This window comes from Fringilla coelebs (genome assembly GCF_963513975.1).
Source record: "Fringilla coelebs genome assembly, chromosome: 1".
Classification (NCBI taxonomy): domain Eukaryota; kingdom Metazoa; phylum Chordata; class Aves; order Passeriformes; family Fringillidae; genus Fringilla; species Fringilla coelebs.
This window is the reverse complement of record NC_140028.1, coordinates 62299478-62316810: the sequence shown is the minus strand read 5'-3', so window position 1 is coordinate 62316810 and position 17333 is coordinate 62299478. Positions and strand designations below refer to the sequence as shown.

At 38.6% G+C, this 17333-nt stretch overlaps 1 protein-coding gene across 1 annotated transcript in view; it reads right to left on the bottom strand.

Annotated features, from left to right (window-relative positions):
- Positions 1 to 2795: 2795 nt before the first annotated feature.
- The window catches only part of AHRR (aryl hydrocarbon receptor repressor), a gene marked incomplete at both ends in the record, with an annotated part of 62718 nt that continues 48180 nt past the window's right edge, over positions 2796 to 17333 (bottom strand). Inside the window, 7 exons of the mRNA XM_084209421.1 lie at positions 2796 to 3909; positions 6487 to 6628; positions 7575 to 7693; positions 9383 to 9585; positions 10933 to 11066; positions 12510 to 12639; positions 13931 to 14020. Coding sequence (XP_084065547.1) covers positions 2796 to 3909; positions 6487 to 6628; positions 7575 to 7693; positions 9383 to 9585; positions 10933 to 11066; positions 12510 to 12639; positions 13931 to 14020 — 1932 coding nt within the window. The remainder of the gene's footprint in view (positions 3910 to 6486; positions 6629 to 7574; positions 7694 to 9382; positions 9586 to 10932; positions 11067 to 12509; positions 12640 to 13930; positions 14021 to 17333) is intronic.

Here is a 17333-nt window from a genome sequence, read left to right as displayed (position 1 = left end):
AGTCACATTCATCCATCCACCTAGAAGCCTGTTACATCTCATGTGTCAGATTGCATTCCCTTACATGCAGAAGCTTCACCTACCTCTATAATATTGATCAAGATGTGTAGAATTTGTTTGGGTTTGTTGGAAACATGAGAAAAATAATTCTAACTGATATGTGCCAGAAAGCCTGAGAACAGATAGAGTTATGTCCACAAAAAAAAAGGATGAATTTTGTAACAGGGAGAACTTTAGAAAATTTCTGTTGTTAGTATAAATTGCTGTTGCGCTCAGAGACCTGGCTAGGACAGTTCCCCCACTGCAGTCACAGCAGGTAGTATTTCTAAGCACAGACAAGGCTTTTGGTGGCACAGTCCTCTACAGAGCTGCGCCTGGTGTAACCACTCCCATTGTGCAAAATGGCATCAGGGCGTCCAGATTAAGAAAACAGTGTTTTACAGTCACACTTCATCAATGCAAATGATGTGAGAAAGTGCAAGGCAGTGTGAAACCACCCCAGGTACTGTCATTCGGAGGGGTGGGACAGTGCTTCCAAGTGTGGAATTAAACAAGCAGCTTGTTAGAGGTCATGCAGGTGTGTCCTCCACCTGCCCCCAGCCATCGGTTCCCACTCTACCCTGTCTCCCCCTCACCTGGTTTCTGCCAGGCAGCCGCACAAGGAGCTGGGCTGGAGAATATTGCAGGGCTCATAGCACAACCCTACAAGGAGCTCTGAGGCACAGAGTAGTGTCTGGCACCAGCACAGTTCTCCAGTGCCACTGCTGCATGCCAAGCAAAGGACCATGACAGCAACTCTGTGAGTCTAAAGAAGTGCTGCCTGTAATCATGTAGATAGTGAATCAGTGAGGCAGAGCTTGTGCAGCAACACTGATTTATGGCAGTCTCACTCTGCATGAGGAACAGATTTGCTTGTCCACAAGTATTTTTGCAGTTTGGCTTGAATTTATGTGATGTGGACAGTGTACTGGAGAGCAGTGTAGATTCCACCACTGTGGTGTCACTTCAGAATGGGGTCTGATATTGCATTGCAACCCCTGGCAGGAGTATTAGAGCAAGGATATCAAGACTGTCTCAAACAATAGGCAGCACATGGCCAACAGGGAGATGATGTACCTCGGACACAAAAAGGAAACATTCTTGTGGCTTGGATTTGGTCAGCTGGACTATGACAGATCTAACCCAAGATACAGTAAGATGTTGTTGCCCTTCTTTACTGTCCAGTGCGCAGCATTTCATACCACAGTTCATAAGCACTAACATGCAGAGAATGAATATCTTTACACCTGCCAACTCTAATGTACAGGCAGTAAATTCTGTCAGAAGAGATAATCAGTCTTCTTGGAGAAGAGCAGCCTCCCAGGTGCAGAACCATTGCACTACCTGAAAACTTCACTTATCCCACATATTTAAAGCATTTGGGAGAATTTTACGCCACTCATCTGGCATGTAAAGCCATGCCCTTCGTGACTAACAGATAAAGGAAGACATTATAATTATTTAAAACATTTTGAAAAAGAAGAAGACATTCATTACAGGGCTTCTTTCAAAAAGCACACATACATACATCTAAGCTTTTTTTTTTAATGATGTGGTTGTTATATAGGTGAAGTTGATATAAAGTTGAAATAGTGCAATTTAAAAAAAAAATTAGTGCAGGAGTCAAACTACAACAATAACAAAACCCAAAATATAACTTTATTTTTTTGTTGTTGTTGTGGAAACGCATTACTGTCTGGGTTCAAAGAAAAGTATACATTCTGTTTTCAAAAGCACTAAAGTGCACTGAAGTGCTTTTGAAAGGTATGCATCTACCTCTCAGTGAGATTAAGGGTTTCTTTTAGGATTGAAATTAGGATGTTTTTGAAAATAATCTTAGTGTGGGATTTGGTTTTGATGTAGGGTGATTATATCTAACAAGCTGCTATCAGTCAAAAAAATACTATCAAGTAAAAAAGTGCATTTCCTTTGTTGATGTTACAAGTAACAGCAAGGAAAATAATCAGAGAAATACTTTGTTCTCACATATACTTAACAGCATTTTGTAACTCATTTATAAAAGTAGATTACATCCCATTGTTCAGTCTTTCAGTAGCAACATGAAAGGCTGATGGCAATGAAATGGAAAAATACGGATTCAAAAACAATAATACTATCAAGAAACAGGAGTAACTTTAGTTTGAACTAAAATAATTTCTAATTCACTTATGCAAGTCGTTGTTTTTACTTACGTGGTCCTTTTAAATTAAGAAGTTGTATTGGGAAGCCCAACTACTGCCATTAATTTAATGCTGGGATGAAGGAATAGCTGATCCTTCTTATAAGAGTAGAAAAATAATTATAAACCAAAAAATCTTATGGTAAACTGACCACACTGAAGACCATAAACATTTTTGATTTGCACAGAGGCATCACATCAGCTTGAGAAAAACAAACAAAACAAAGGAAACAGAAATTGCTAGACTTTGCTAATGAACTGCAGACAAGAGCAGAAAGGTGAATAAGGAAAAATGATCAGGTATACCTGTGCAGCAAGTAATGATTATTTTTCTGCGCCTGAGGTTTTCTCTTTCTTTCCTCTTTCCAAAGATCACTAAAAGAAGGGCAGTAGCAGGGGGTAGGCTGTGCATACCTGTGTCTGTTTCTTTTCACACACAGGTGCATACACACACATACACACACACTCTCAAAATCTTTCCACTGGCTTTTGATTTTAGTAAGTCATTTAACTCAACTGGAAGAGAATCTACAACTTCTTGCTTTTAACATTATAAATATTTCAAATGTTATAAAATCTATTGCAAAAATGTACATTCAGTGGTTTTATGAGGCACAGGACCTGCTAACGTATTTTCAGGGAAGCTCGCGTGTACTCTGTTCTGTCCACTGCTGGATAACGGCGGAGAATCCAGGGGCTCACGCTTGATTGCTTGAACCAAGCAGGGGTTTTTAAACTCACATGGCATTTTGAACACCTCATTAATCTGCTCTTTCTCCTCCCCCGGGCTGGGGCTGTAGAAGTGGCCGTAGCAAGCTGTGTGTGGCAGGTCGGGCATGCTTTCCAAGCACGCGGAGGAGTTCTGCGGGCAAAAGGGGGCCGCCTCCCTGTTCCGTGAGCCCTTGCCGGCTCTGTTCAGGTTGTTGGGATGATTTGCTACGATGCATTGCCAGTTATGGGGTGTGTAAAGGCAGTGCCTTGGCTTCTGGCAAGGCAAGGCTGGCTGGCAGAGGTCGGGCTCCGTTTTGAGGTGCACTCTGCCGGGGTAGCTGGGCCCCGGCTTTCTCAGCGAGCCGCTCTCGTCCAGCCAGGCGCGGCTTTGCGGGAGCAGGTAGTTATCGGCGATGTTTTCAGAATCAGAGTCATATTCTGTTTTGATGGGCATCTCCAAGGGAGTGGCTGTGTCATAGAGAGACTCTGAGGAGATGAAGGGTCTCTGCAGCTTCCCGTGGTCTGTGGCATAGCTCTCTGCACAGCGCTGCTGGAGCCCCGAGTAGGACTGGCCGTTTTCGGCGCTCCCCCAGTGGGAAGGACAAGTTGGTGCCAAATTTAAGAAATTTTGGTCTCTGTTGTAGAATGATGCAGCTCTCCTGTTTGCACACGTGTTCATTCTCTGGCTCATAGAACAAGAACTGGAGTTTCTTAAAGTCCAGCTGCTGTTTGTGGTGCAGTTGTTTTGAATGCCTAAAACTGGTGTGTTAGAACTGAGAGGCTCCTCTTGCATAAAACACTCACCATTAGTATGAGGCTCAAACTTCACTTTTACATTATCTGGTTCATTCTTCACTGCTGCCCAGTTAAGATGCTTCCACTGGCCCAGAGTTTCAATGGCACTGTTATAGGAAAGCCCCTCCAGGTTTCCTTTCAAACTGGCAAAACCACTTAGTATCTTCAGTTGTTCATCTTCTTCCCTTTCAATAACAGCAGAAAAAATAAGTCAGGTCAATCAGAATTTTCTAAATTGTTATTTTCTAGGGTACAGAGTGACTCAACATGCATTGCAAGCCCTATATTGTGCTCAATACGACTCTCACACTCTTGTGCACATAATCTTTGCATTTGCTTGAGAGAACAAAAGAGTGTCCCTGCCTCTGGGTGTCAATGTGTGTGCACAGCTAACTTTCTGAGGCATTGCTCCATGTGAATTCATGCATTGTTCTTCCATTTCAGGCACACAGTTCAATAAAGAACCTAAAAATTGTAGTACAATACAGTAATTCCCTTACACTTTTGTTCTTCCCTTAAAATATATCTAAATAATATTTGTGTGTAGAAAGTTCTAGAGATAAAATGCAAGTAGTATCTAAAATGAGATATATTTTGTTAACAAAGAGTTATTTGGACACATAAGAGCCTTCTGATCAGAGTGATTTGAGGGAGAACTGTGGGGATCTTACATTTTGAGAACACAGCTGAGAGGAAATAAATTAAAATTAAAAATTTTGCCTAAATTAAAATAACCAAATAGTCACAGATGTTCATATTGGGTGTATGTTTGTTTTATATGTCTAACTTAATTTATGCTGCCTTTTGTTTTCTAAGATGGCCAGTGAATTAATTTTCCATGACCTCCAGCTGAAGTACTCAACATTAAAGAAGAACACTGGCAGAGGGTGTTGCCTGAGCACTTCCATGCCCAAAGCAGCTGTTTTCAGAACTGGGGTCCAAATCCTGGGATTTAGGTCTTGAATTCACTAATGTGCTGATTCTCAACTCTGAGGGATCAAGTGCCATGAAACCACCTCATGCATCCCCAAGCAAGAAGCAGACATCTCGATAGGAAACTGCCTAGGAAAACCTGAAGAGCTCCTGAGGGGTTTAGAAGGCTTTTTCTTCATTCACAATGGAACGTTTTCCTTGATTATTGAACTCAATATTTCCTTGAGTTTTCCTTGAATCAATGTGCAAGAAAAGGATTTTCCAGTAGAGGGAGTCCGTGTTGTTACAAAGAGAGAACATCCCGCTGGAATGATGTGCACCATGAAAGAGGAATATTTTCTCTCGCTCTTTTTTTTTTTTTTTTTTTTTTGAGGCATTAAATATTTTCAGTCCTCTGCTAAATATTCTTATTTTTATTATTGACTATATTGTTATGCAAATGGGCTGATAAAAGTTTGCTGCAGACCACGATTCTCAGAAAATGGTCAAATTGGGAAGCAGAGGACTGAACAAAATGCAATAGTAAAAAAAAAAAAGTTAAACCCCAAAATGAAGAATTTTACAGTGAAATAGTATCCAGTGAAAATTCTCCAAAAGAATCTATGTTTCCTGGAAGGCACCATACATTTTAACAACAACAGCAAAAAAAGTTGTAGCAAATACAAAGTCTATTGCAGACTAAGACAGAACTGAAAATAATCACTAAGGCAACTCTTGTTATACTTCAGTCTCTGGGAACTATCAAGCATAAAGGAAGGATTTTAATCTCTCTGAAAGCAAAAATGTAACTAAATAAACATGCTTAATTGCACAAAAACATTTTGAAAGTAGAGAAACTAATAAAAGAAACAGCCCCTTTTAATCTGCTTCTTAATAGAAGTTCATTCCCTGACACAGCAAGATGATGTTTGTGCCATCCCAGTAAAGGTAAAAAGTTCCAGCATCCTCAGAAGAGAGCTCCCCTGCTATTCATGTGGATCTTGAGAGATACATCACCTGCAAGGAATATCTACTCTGAAAGTGCAAAGACTTTTTTCATTTCTTCCACCTGCAAGACATTCTAAAGGAAAAACATCTGGGAGAACAGCCACATTTTTGACACTGGGCCAGATGGTGGCTATGTAAAACTCACTGAGTCCACTCTCTTATCTCTTCCCACAAACCAGCTTGAAGAGATACCTCAACAAGGCCCAGAGGAACTGGAACAGACTGTCCCCTGGGGGAAGGATGCAAAGCCCACTTGAGAGTAAAGGGTGAAACTCATCCAAAAACTCCTCTCTCAGTGCAAATCTGTGAGATTATCTTACACTCCGTGACTCATCCTACAGGCAACTACATGTATCTGCCTACAATCATACAATGAATATGAGTACCCTTCTTTAGATTATGTTGCACATACACAACTGAAAACATGAGCTCAACTGTCTTATATGAAGGAAAAAAAAATGCTTAACATAGTCAAATGGTGATAAGCAGAAAAACTAGGACACTACATTTTCAGCTGCAACGTAAAACAAAACCCAAAATATATTTTTTTGTGCAAGAAGAACAAATATTAACAATCAAGTAATTTATTTCTGTGTTAATGTATCTGTATACTCAACTTCAGGAGAAGAAAAGGTTGAAGACAGAAAATAAATATTGTTTAGGATTGTAACTGCAATTTCATATGTTCCAAGACAGAAATAGGTTTCCATATCATAAGTAAACTAAATTTTTCTCATTCAGCTCTTCTCTTAGGTTACTACAACGCTTTGAAAGATTTCATACAAAAAGAATGCATTCATTTTCCTATTTTTTTTCTTTTTAGTACTGGAAAATATACTTACTTTAACATTTGCTGTTGGGCAAGGACATATTCTGAACAACCACTTCGATACAGAAGTTGAGTGTTAGCTTGAACCCAGACCCAGTGATCTTCATTTGTTTGTACTTTGACTAGAGAAATGCCATTTTCTCCGTTATTCTTTGCTATATAATTTAAAAGAAAATAGATGTTGATACAAGCAGTAGTAAGTATTTTTTGTTAGCTAAACTGCAAATGTTCAAAGATTTTGTTTCCCTAGAAGCATCAGCATAGGAAAGTACAATCTAAAATATGTCACAAAATGAAGCAAATTACATCTTAAAACTAAAATTTGAAAAGCCTAGTAAGGCACTTAAACTGAAACAAAGGATTTTACGGTGATAGTCATTCCTTCTAATATTTTCATCTCAGTAGTAGCAGTACCCACAAGTACCCATGAAAAATGGAGCTATAAGAGAGGAATGATTTTAAAGATATTAAAGATTTTCAGCAGATGTGACAGAAGGATGAGTACAATTCTGCTCAAGAAGACATTGCCCAGTGGGGTAGACTTACCATCAAAATTTTATCCATTGTAAAAGCTGAAATAGAGCCTAGACTCTCAAAATTTCTCCACAGCCAAACACTGGAAAAGCATGAGCCAAAGCTGTGGGCACATCATGAGTTTTAAAGACAATGCATTCTAATTTTCCTCTGTTTTCTAATCTTTGGGGAAAACTAACATTTGTAACATATCTTCCAGTTTTCATCAAAGAGGAATAGATATTGTTATAAATTACCAAGATTTTCACATAAACTTATTCAATTCAGTGCTGCCACTTTTAGGTAAGCATATGTTGTGTATTCTTTTACTACCATCTATTTACTACTTACTATTTACCGTGATTGGTTATTTCTCTGTAAATTTTCTACCCACTCTGAAATCACAGACTTATTCTGCGCTATCTCTTGAGGTGGACAATTTTTCGTGTTTTTTAAAAGAAGAGGTGTTAGGGAGAAGAAGAAGAAAAAGAGCATTGGGACCAAAACCTGAAAAACTTATCAGGAGAAAATAAAAGATGAGGTTCTTTTTCCATAAACTGTACATAATCTAGAAGTTCTTAGCAGTACCTTTGATTTGGTTTTCAGCAATCTGTAATGCATTAGTGAAGGCAGCACCTTCATGGTGATTGTTTCTTCCATATAATTCTGTTGCTTCACAAAGTCCTGAACTGCCTTTTGAACTGGAGCTGTTGAGGGGAGAAAATGTGGAAAATTCCTTGTCAGTGAATGACAACACAGTAGAATCACAGACTCTAAAAGATAGGATTTTCAATCTGGTGGCTGTTAGCAAAGGTGTTTGGTTTAAGTATGTAGTAACTAGCACTAAATAATTACTTTTCCTGCATCATTTGGTTGTTCCAGCTAGTGTGTGACTGGAGTTCTGTATTCAATTAAGAGGAATAGTTATGTTTAGGAATATTCTGTTTATGAGTTACTATATCTGGAAAAATAAATTTCATCTGGAATTGAGACAAATGCTCTGTATATTCTTCTTTTCCTATTCAAGTTACGTTCGAGGTACGTAACTTCACAGTGACCAGCAATGAATTAAAGAGCTGGCATTACTTCAATTTGCAATAAGCACCATATGATTTGAGTATATTTCTTCCAATCTTTAGTTGAAAATGCTTGAGTCTGGGCTTTAAAAGGGTGCACTGTCTGTAGTACAGAATTACAAATGCTTCCTTGCATTAAGACCCTTGGAAAAAAAAAACTGTGTAAATTTGCCCACCATCCTTGGCTACCATGCTTCAGGTACCAAAGCATGCTTCATGCTACCACGAACCAGAGGAAACACTGAAGATAAATGGTTGCTTCATTCTTGTCAGACCCTTGGCCACTGTCCAGTCAGGTAGTAAAGCACTGCTCTATTAGGAGCTCAGTTCTGATCATCAGTTAATTTCACCTGAGCCACTGGAAAAACTGGCAAGCAGAAATGACTTTCCAACTCTATTCCAAAAGCCTGCATAGTCCATTATATCAGACTTCCAGCAATTTAGTTCTTCTCAAAAGGATGTATGTACTAGAACCACATTGTACATCTGGATAGTGAATCCACACATACACAAGCACAATCTAATTAAAAGCCAAATTATGGTAGTGTCAGTGATACTGATGAGCATTTTCCTTCACAGCAATAGAACTCATTACTGTAAGGTTATATTTGAGCAAATAAGGGAAAATACGATCCTAGCCCCAAATGTCAACAAATTCTGCCATGGAAGAGTAACAAAAATGTTAGGAAGGAGATGAGTCTGAACACAGTCTGTCCTGATCTTTTGTGATTGCTGCCAAATGATCACCCCCAAGCCATTTAGTGCAATTGCTAATTTATGTGTTCATAAAACTACTGTTGAAAGATAAATGCATACACCAAATACAACTCATTAGACTGTTTGTGAACACACCCCCCACACACACATTCAGCTTTCTGAAGTTTTCCTTTTCCTTTGTTTGTTACCAAAATGCCCAAGTCGAAATTATTGTGTTAGCAGAAGATCCTGAATTTAGAAAACTCACAGTAAAAGTACTTTTTCTTTTCCACTTTTACAGCTGGTTTACTGAGTTGGTAACTTTTGAAGGTTAGAAAGATATCTTAATGTTCAATTTCTAATACAAATTTTTTTATATCAAAATAAATTACTTAATAGCTATTACAAATAAAGTACAATATATTGCATCATCTTGCATTCTATTATGCTATATTATAGTAATTGTATTATATTTATTTCATGTTCAATAGTAAATCCAGATAAATTATTCCCTTTTCTAAGAACGAGTCTTCAAATGGAGAGCTATTTAGTATAATTTGTGTTTTTTACATGCTTAATAGCCCATAATCTTCACTAAATGCCAAAAGATTAATTTGTAAATACTTTGTGTTCGCTGCTGCTGCTGCATCGTCAGCTTTGTGTTTTGCTCTCACAAGCAGGCTTTTCATCTTCATCTCTGTCACAGAAGGGAGCAGAAGTGGTACCACTATGCAGAATAAGGACAGCTGAGGTGGCAGTACGGTTCCTGATGAGGACTTCTTCCTTTGTCCAAAGAGGAACTTTAGTTTGCCTTGGAACTGCATTGTCTGATATAAAAAAAAAAAAAAAACAAACAAAAGAAAAGAAAACAAAAAAAAAAAAAAAAGGAAAAAAAAAAACCAAAACACCCCCCCACAAAAAAAAAAAGTCAAGAAAAGAAAGGAAAAAAGAAAAAACCCAACAACTTAAGCATTTCCTGTATAAACATTTAAAATACTAGTACAACCTATAGACTGTGTCATTTAACACCAAAACCAGTTTTGAATCAGCGATTGAAACTATGAATTTCATTTTCTTCATATAATTTAAACCATGCCATTTTAGAGACAGGGTGGGTGGAGGTACTATCAACAGTAAGATGAGACTTTTAAGGTTGGTTGAGAGTTTTTTTCTCTCTTGTGTGCTCAGCAGTAGAAGTTCTGTCTTACATTCTGTTTGCCACCATGTACAGTGGTGCAAACACTGAGCTGTTTCCTCTGTACCCCACTGGAGCTGGAACCATTCTTTTTCTGCGCTCTGTTCTCTCCAGCAAGATGGTTTCTTGGTTTCTTTCCTCTTATTCTGCACTTTCTCTGGGAAGTATAAATAGTGCACAGCTTGGAAGGAACCATCCATCCCTGCCTCAAGTGTCTGTGTAGTCAGAAGGCAGGGCTCAAGTTAATAGCAAGCTGCTGCTTCTCAGTGAAAAAATTAACTACCAAAAAATGCCCAGTGAAAAATCAGCCCGTTTGAATTAGGCATTTTCCAGAGCTACAAGATTAAAGCAGGGATGCAGAAATGATGGCTGTTGAGACCCACAGCCTTCCAGCAAATGAGCATCTGAGGAATAACTTGCATTTCCCAGTCTCATGCTGATAGTTTCATTTTCTTTGCATGTGCTGGAGTTTCCCCTAAGTAGAAACAGCATTGGTCTTTACTAAGGAAATGGAGAAGAAGTGATATCTAGAAATGAACTGCTCCTAGTATGGAGCATGCAAGAGACTTTCTAATTCTGGCTTTTATTGTTAAAGGATTCTTTACAAAAGGAAAAAACAGATAATTATTTTTCCTTCTCCTTAAAGCAAACACTTTGGGCTTAAATGTTAATTGCTGAAATTCAGACTTGCCACCCTTGCACTACGTCCAGTACAAATTGAGGACAGATATTGTCAAAGAGAGCTTAAAATATAAACATTTTTAAAGTCCTTCAGTTTCAAATATTACAATCTACTTTTCTCCCATCATTCTTTACACATATTAATAATTATCCTAGGTGTTTCTTGCTAGTGCACAGCAAAAGAAAACTCTATCCTGTCCGTGGATTTCCACAATATTTATGTTGAAGAATTTTTCATACGAAGTAATTTAAGTCTATTATGTCATGCCCACAGTGATCTAAGTGAAGTTGTACTTACAAGGAATCCAGAAGTACTGTCCAACAAGCAGCGAACTCGACAGATGAAACAGCGTGTTAAAAAGGAAGAATAATCTGTTGTCATGCTGTCATTCTCTTGTGCTTTGAACAATTTACTGAGAATATATTCTTCTCCTAGGAACAACAGTGGAGGCAACATATATCAGATCACACTAAGAAATAATGAAAATGTTCTGTAGCCAATTGAGGAAGCTGTTACGGAAATTGCTAAAAATTGCTTTATGGATCGGCGAATATTCAAAGGTGTCATGTATAGATGCATCTGCACATGCTCTAACAAAAGAAAATAAAAGCTCTGCAATGGGATTTTGGTGAGTTTCTTCAGAAATTTGGACCTTATTTCCTGAGTTTTTTTGATTTTTAATGATGCAAAACAGGGTAACAGATGTTGCTGGTTTTGAGATCAGAGATTGCAGAAAATGCATTAGACAGGAGAACAAAATAAGGAAAAATGATAATCCTAGGAAAAAAACAGAACAAAAAAATGGACAGTAGATTTTTAGCTAACGTTCAGGTGTTGCACCTCCTTGATTTTTTTTGTACAAGTGAAGTTTTTTGAAATATTTCCCAAAAGACACAAGTATTTATACAAAACTATGAACTCAAGACTTGAAATTCTCCGCAATATACATTAAGATGAAAATTCCAAATATTTGTAAATTTTATAGTTTGAAATAGTAGTGCATGTTGTTTTGCTTGTTTCCTGCAGACTTCCTACAAAATCTTGCAAAGCTCCTCAGGTATTTATAAGACTTGTATAACACAGAAATGGCTTTTCAGGAAATGCAAGAACTTCCACCAAAGTTTCAAGACTGTGTTCCGGAGGACTTTGTAGATGTTGTTGAAGGATTTCTTGCAAGTTTCTCCCCACTCACCTGGTGACTATACTTCCCAATTTGTTTCCTCAATTACTACCTCACCTTCTGGTGAAATGCATACTTTTGGCTGGGATCAATAATTCTTTATAAGGTTAACAATCTCAACCTGATTGTAAGTTGTGTAGTTGTGACTTCAGCTTAATATCTCATGTAGGTAACTTTGAGGGCAGGCATCCAATTCCCATCCTAGGGAAGTAAAGCCTCAGAGGAAAAGGTGCATTGCTAAACCTATTTGCTCTTCAGAAGGCTCCTGTCTACATCATTTTGCATGGGAAAACAAATGGCAGAAAGTGATGCTTCCATGGTGATTCTGTACAGAAACCTTTTGCATCAATCAACTATTGATGTCCTGATCTGTTGCCAAGCAAATTTTGGCAGTATGAAGAAATGATGCTGCTCAGTCTGAGCATGTAAGAATATGTGTAGGCACATTAGAGAAAAGCAAAGGAAACAACTTTGGAGCACCAGTGGCTAAAGCACTCTGCCTTATAAATGCCCAGGATCAGGAAGAAATGTCACCTCTGAGACAATAACATAAATAAATGGCCACTATGCGTCTTTCCAGTGGAGAATCTGACTGGAGATGGTACTGATACGGGTGTAGGTGGAGTGCAATTCTACCTCTGTACAGTGGTGCCCATGTTGCCAACATGTTTCCAACAAACATGCACAATCCCACCTGTTTCTGACTGTAGCTGCTGTCCCGACAACATCTGGGGAGGATTCATGGCCCAGTGCAGTTGTCTGCAGAAATCCTGGCGGTCATCCACGTGGATGTAATCATATATGTTTTGGTGCATTACATCAGTCTGAAACAATTACAACAAGGAATGGTTAATTAGTAACTGTAGGGGGGCAGCCACTTCTCTTTAGATTGAGAGTTTGCTTAAAAGGATGGCAGGTGTAGGACGCCTTCAGAGCAGCTTTAATGAGGACAGTCGTTTCAAAGACCCCTACTTCTCAACATCTGCTTTCTCCCTTCACATCCTAAGATGATTCTTTCTATTCTTAACTCTTTTGTACATATGCAAATGGGAGCAATAAACATCCAACTGGCAAGTGATGACTAGTGGCATCCCCCAGGGATTTATGCTGGGACAAACTCTCTTTAATTTCTTGACTAAGGGATCATGGGATAGAATGCACGCTCAGCAGGCTTGCAGAGGGTCCCTCCCTTAGCTGGGCAGGGCACGGCAGCTCCTTGGTGGGCTGTAAAAATAGGCTGAGAGCAACCTCAGGAAGTTCAGCAAAGGCGAATTTCTCTCTTAATTTTGAGTACTCCATGAAAAGAAAGAGATTAGAATGTCAGAATGAGCCCAGGAGAGTGCTACTAAAACACTTAGGAGAGCTGGAGCACACCCAGGAGAGAAGAACAGGGTTTATTGAGCCTTCAGAAGGGGAAACCACAGAAAGAACATACTGCTGTCTGCATCAACCAAATGATCAGGGGAAGAGAGACAAAGGCTGACTCTTCTCAGAAGTGAGAGGGCAAGAAGCAACAGACACAAGTGGCCATATGGGAAGCTGGGAATTAATAATAAGCAAAAAAAAAAAATTACAGTCTTTGTGGCTAGACACTGGAACACATCTTCCAGAGGAGTCATAGAAACTCAAAGTTTGATTAGTCCTGCATCAACCGGCTCTACCTAGATGTGCTTTGAGCAAGAGGTTGGACTAGATGACCTCCAGAGGTCCTTTCCAACTATGTGGTTCTGTTATTCTGTGACTTTAGAATATACTTATTACACAGAGCCAGCCAGCCTAGAAAAGCAGCATCTTATATTGAAATTGAAAAGAAACTTCTAGCTAAATCTTAGTTTTATAACGGATCATGTTTCTGCTAATGAAAGCTTTATAAAAGGAAATTGCAAGAAATAAATCTTTACCCGTCAGATTGAAAAAAAAATTAGTCTGAGATGGTATGGTAAAATAACCTTATTTCAGTAAGTGTATGTCTAACCAGCAGTCAAAGGCATGCAAAATATAGTGCTGCATTTACAAATAATAGCAGAATTTATAATATTGACAATATATGTATTGACAAGGAAGTCAATACAATGTCAGTGACTGGGTGTTCCAAGTAATTCTGAGTATATTTACCTGATGAAACCCCAGATAGTCCACAATTGTTGATGATGCATAGAATATCATTCCATCTGCACTCACCACCAAGGCAAAACCGTTCAGTGACTGAAAAAGGAAAATAAAATACGTTGAAAGATAATCAGAAGATAAAGAATAAAATTAGTATAAATGTAATCATTTTAAGAATATCCTAGGAAAGAAAAAACTCATTCTGCAAAAAGTTGGACACGAAATTCTTTCCTACCATGAAAAATGAGTAACAACCTGGAACATGCTTTCTTTCTTTTCTAAAAAAGTTAAAATACTTAATTACAGTATAACAACCATATTACATTACTAGTTTATTGTCTGCTTAATGGTCTGCATAATTATATTTGCTCATTAATTCATAGAATTAAAAGCTTAAGAGCAAGTGTCAACTACTTTGTTTTTCCTTTTAATTTAAAACTGCACATTCCATAATAATTGCTTTGAATATATATACATTAATTAATATATAATAATTATAATATCCAAAGGTAAAATTAAATATATGTGCTGTTCTAACCATGACTCTAAAACTAGATCTGTATTTTTCTGTATGGCTTTTTTCTTAAGCTGCTATAAAAATACATACACAACATAATTGCATAAATGCAATTAATATAAAAAGTCTGTCCTCATGCTGCATGAGGACTGACTAATTCTGCCTCTCTGCCCTTGATAAAAATTTGGTAACATATCTTTACTCCAGCAGGCTTGCACTCCAAGGCAGTCTAGATCCTCTCGTGTGTTGGTTTTGAGGTCTTTGAGATTACAGTTCAAATAGCTGTTGCTGAAATACTGCTATATTATTATTATCCTTGCTTCACCTTACTCTCAATGTGCCTATTAATCCTGAGTTAATCCTGAAATACAGTGAGGACAGATTTTCAATTGCTCAGTAACCAGATACACTGACATATTCTTGTGAGCTTGGTTCTCTTTTTGGTTCCTAAATAAGGACCAGATTTCCAAGACTGCTTGAAAGCTGTTCCCACTGTGACAATGGTGGGCAGAATTTCAAGAGTTCAGTGCACAATAGACTGACCTCCTCAGAAGGTTTGGCTCCCATCATAAATGTGGAGCACCTTTGGAAACGTGGCCCCATGGGACCACACTTGGCTGGAGGCTCTGTGCCTTGAAGAACCTGTGAAACAATGACTGGAGAGAAGTAGTGGAGAGCCTTCAATGGCCATAGAAGCAAGTGATTCAATCAGGTCAGCACCAACCATAAGTCAATTCTAAGAACAGTCAATGGCAAATCTTGTTTTGCTCCAGGTCAGCTCCATAGGTGCAGATCCTTTGAAGAATAAGAGTGATCTCTGCCTAGCTGTGCTTGTGTTGAATACTAATTATTCTTGTCAACTCTTCAAGCACAAGAATTTGCTCAACTGGTGCTATTTCCTGCTCTAAAAAATTCCCAGATTTGTCCCAGCACCTCATCAACCAGAAGATGATGTGTCAAGATTTCTGCATCTTCACATCTGCACCTCTTACTGCACTGAGAGGAACCTTGCATGTATGGTATCTGTCATATGCATTTCCAATGTCAAATGGAGACAAGAAAGCATTTTTGGCATCTTGTCTCTTTGGACTTGTCTTCATAACAATGAAACCATTAGTGATGTGATGTTAGGAATTTTATTACATTTTGAACATCTGGCAGGCCTTTTAATTTGTATAGACTAAAATTTTCCATAAAGATAACTGTGGGACACTTAAGGGAGCTCCCTTTTGTCTGTGCCCCTTACCAGGCATATTCTAAAAGACTTTGAGTCCTGCCCATGAAACAGGACCAGGTAGAAGTTAAGAACATTAAAAAAATGAAAGAAATGTACATAATTGGATAAAAGTTCTTAAGCTATGCAAGCTAATACACTAAACTCTGGAAAAGCTGGAAAAGCTTAAACAATGGCCACAAGATCTGAATGTTATCATGCTGAACATCCTTAAAATGTACCTTCCATTGTTCTGTAGGCAAGCTGGAGTTTTTCAGCCCCTGTAGTAATATCTGCCTTTGTCAAGGATTGCTTGTACGAATCAAGAGATAAATTCATCTATTCAAAAAATTACTCTTCATTAACATATTGGTACGTAGTCTTTAGGTCTAGACACATACATAAGAGATCAGTCTCTACCTTTAAAATGTAAGACTTGATTCCCCCACAGTGGAAAGCAGGAAGGTTTTTCTTTACACATTTTTTTCCATAGAGCTAGAGTCAGGCTGGACTGGGTGCACGAGTTTCTAAAAATTGGAAAGGGAAATGGGACCATGTATATTTCCAGGGATTCAGATCAGTGTACTGGAAACTACATCTGTGAGGTTGGAGGAGGTATTAAGAAAGAGGTGGGAGGGAGGGAGAGGGAAGAAGAAGTGGAGGAAGAGTTCAAGGAGCCATGTGTTTAGGTTAAGCCAGAAACAAGTGTGGATTTGAAGCATGTATGTAAATGAAGAGATTTCCAAACTTCCCCTGCTTTGTTTTTGGTTTGTTCTCAAAATGCTGATGTCCTCTCCTGAGGTTGTGTCTCTTAAACAAGCACCCTCTGGTTTTCACTACCCCAACTGCAGACATCAGATGCTTTGCCCTGCAAGCAGGGAAAGCAAAATCCACTTTGGTGCTAAAACAACTTTTATGGAGCCACATGACTAAGTTGAGGATTAACACAAATTCCATGTCTCTAAATTAATTTTAGCTGCTGCTTCAGACATATTAAAAAAAGACAAGCTGCATATCAAGTAAAACTTTACACCAATGAGTCTTATCCATGCCTGCAAATTCTTCTGCTTTCTCAGTATTACCCTAAACTGTAGTTCATGGGGAAACAGACATCTGTAACACAGAAGACTCAATAGAGGCAGAGCTGGGCTGGGATTTATACTTTTCTTATCTACTTACCAGAGGTGGGGATAAGGAGGAGGGTGTTTGCTAGCACATGACCCACCCCGAGTGGGTAATGGTGATCGCAAATCAGTAGGGAAATATCTTTCCAACCTCTCAGATAAATCTCTCAGGTACCAAATACAACTCCATACTGAAATCCTTTACAGAAACACTGCATAGATGTTTTTTCAATTTTTCTGGCCAGAAGCCTGGTGACTTGTTAGACTGAGTAGGAGAGACAGCTTCAGTCCAAAGAATGAGTGAAAACTACTCCCAGCTTTTTTGTTCTAAGTTACCACATCTCACATTAAACATCACAGCAAAGTATATGGCTCCACTTATGCTTTTTAAACATTCTCCATTATTGAAATAAAATCTCAGCAATAGCTTTCTCTCATTGACAGTGAAGAGGAGGTGTGCTGTGTCAGAACCACAGCGGCCACGTGCCTGGGAAATGGATAACCTGGGGAGATGAAGCAGGAAAGAGCACGTGGAGCAGCCTCATACCTGTGCAG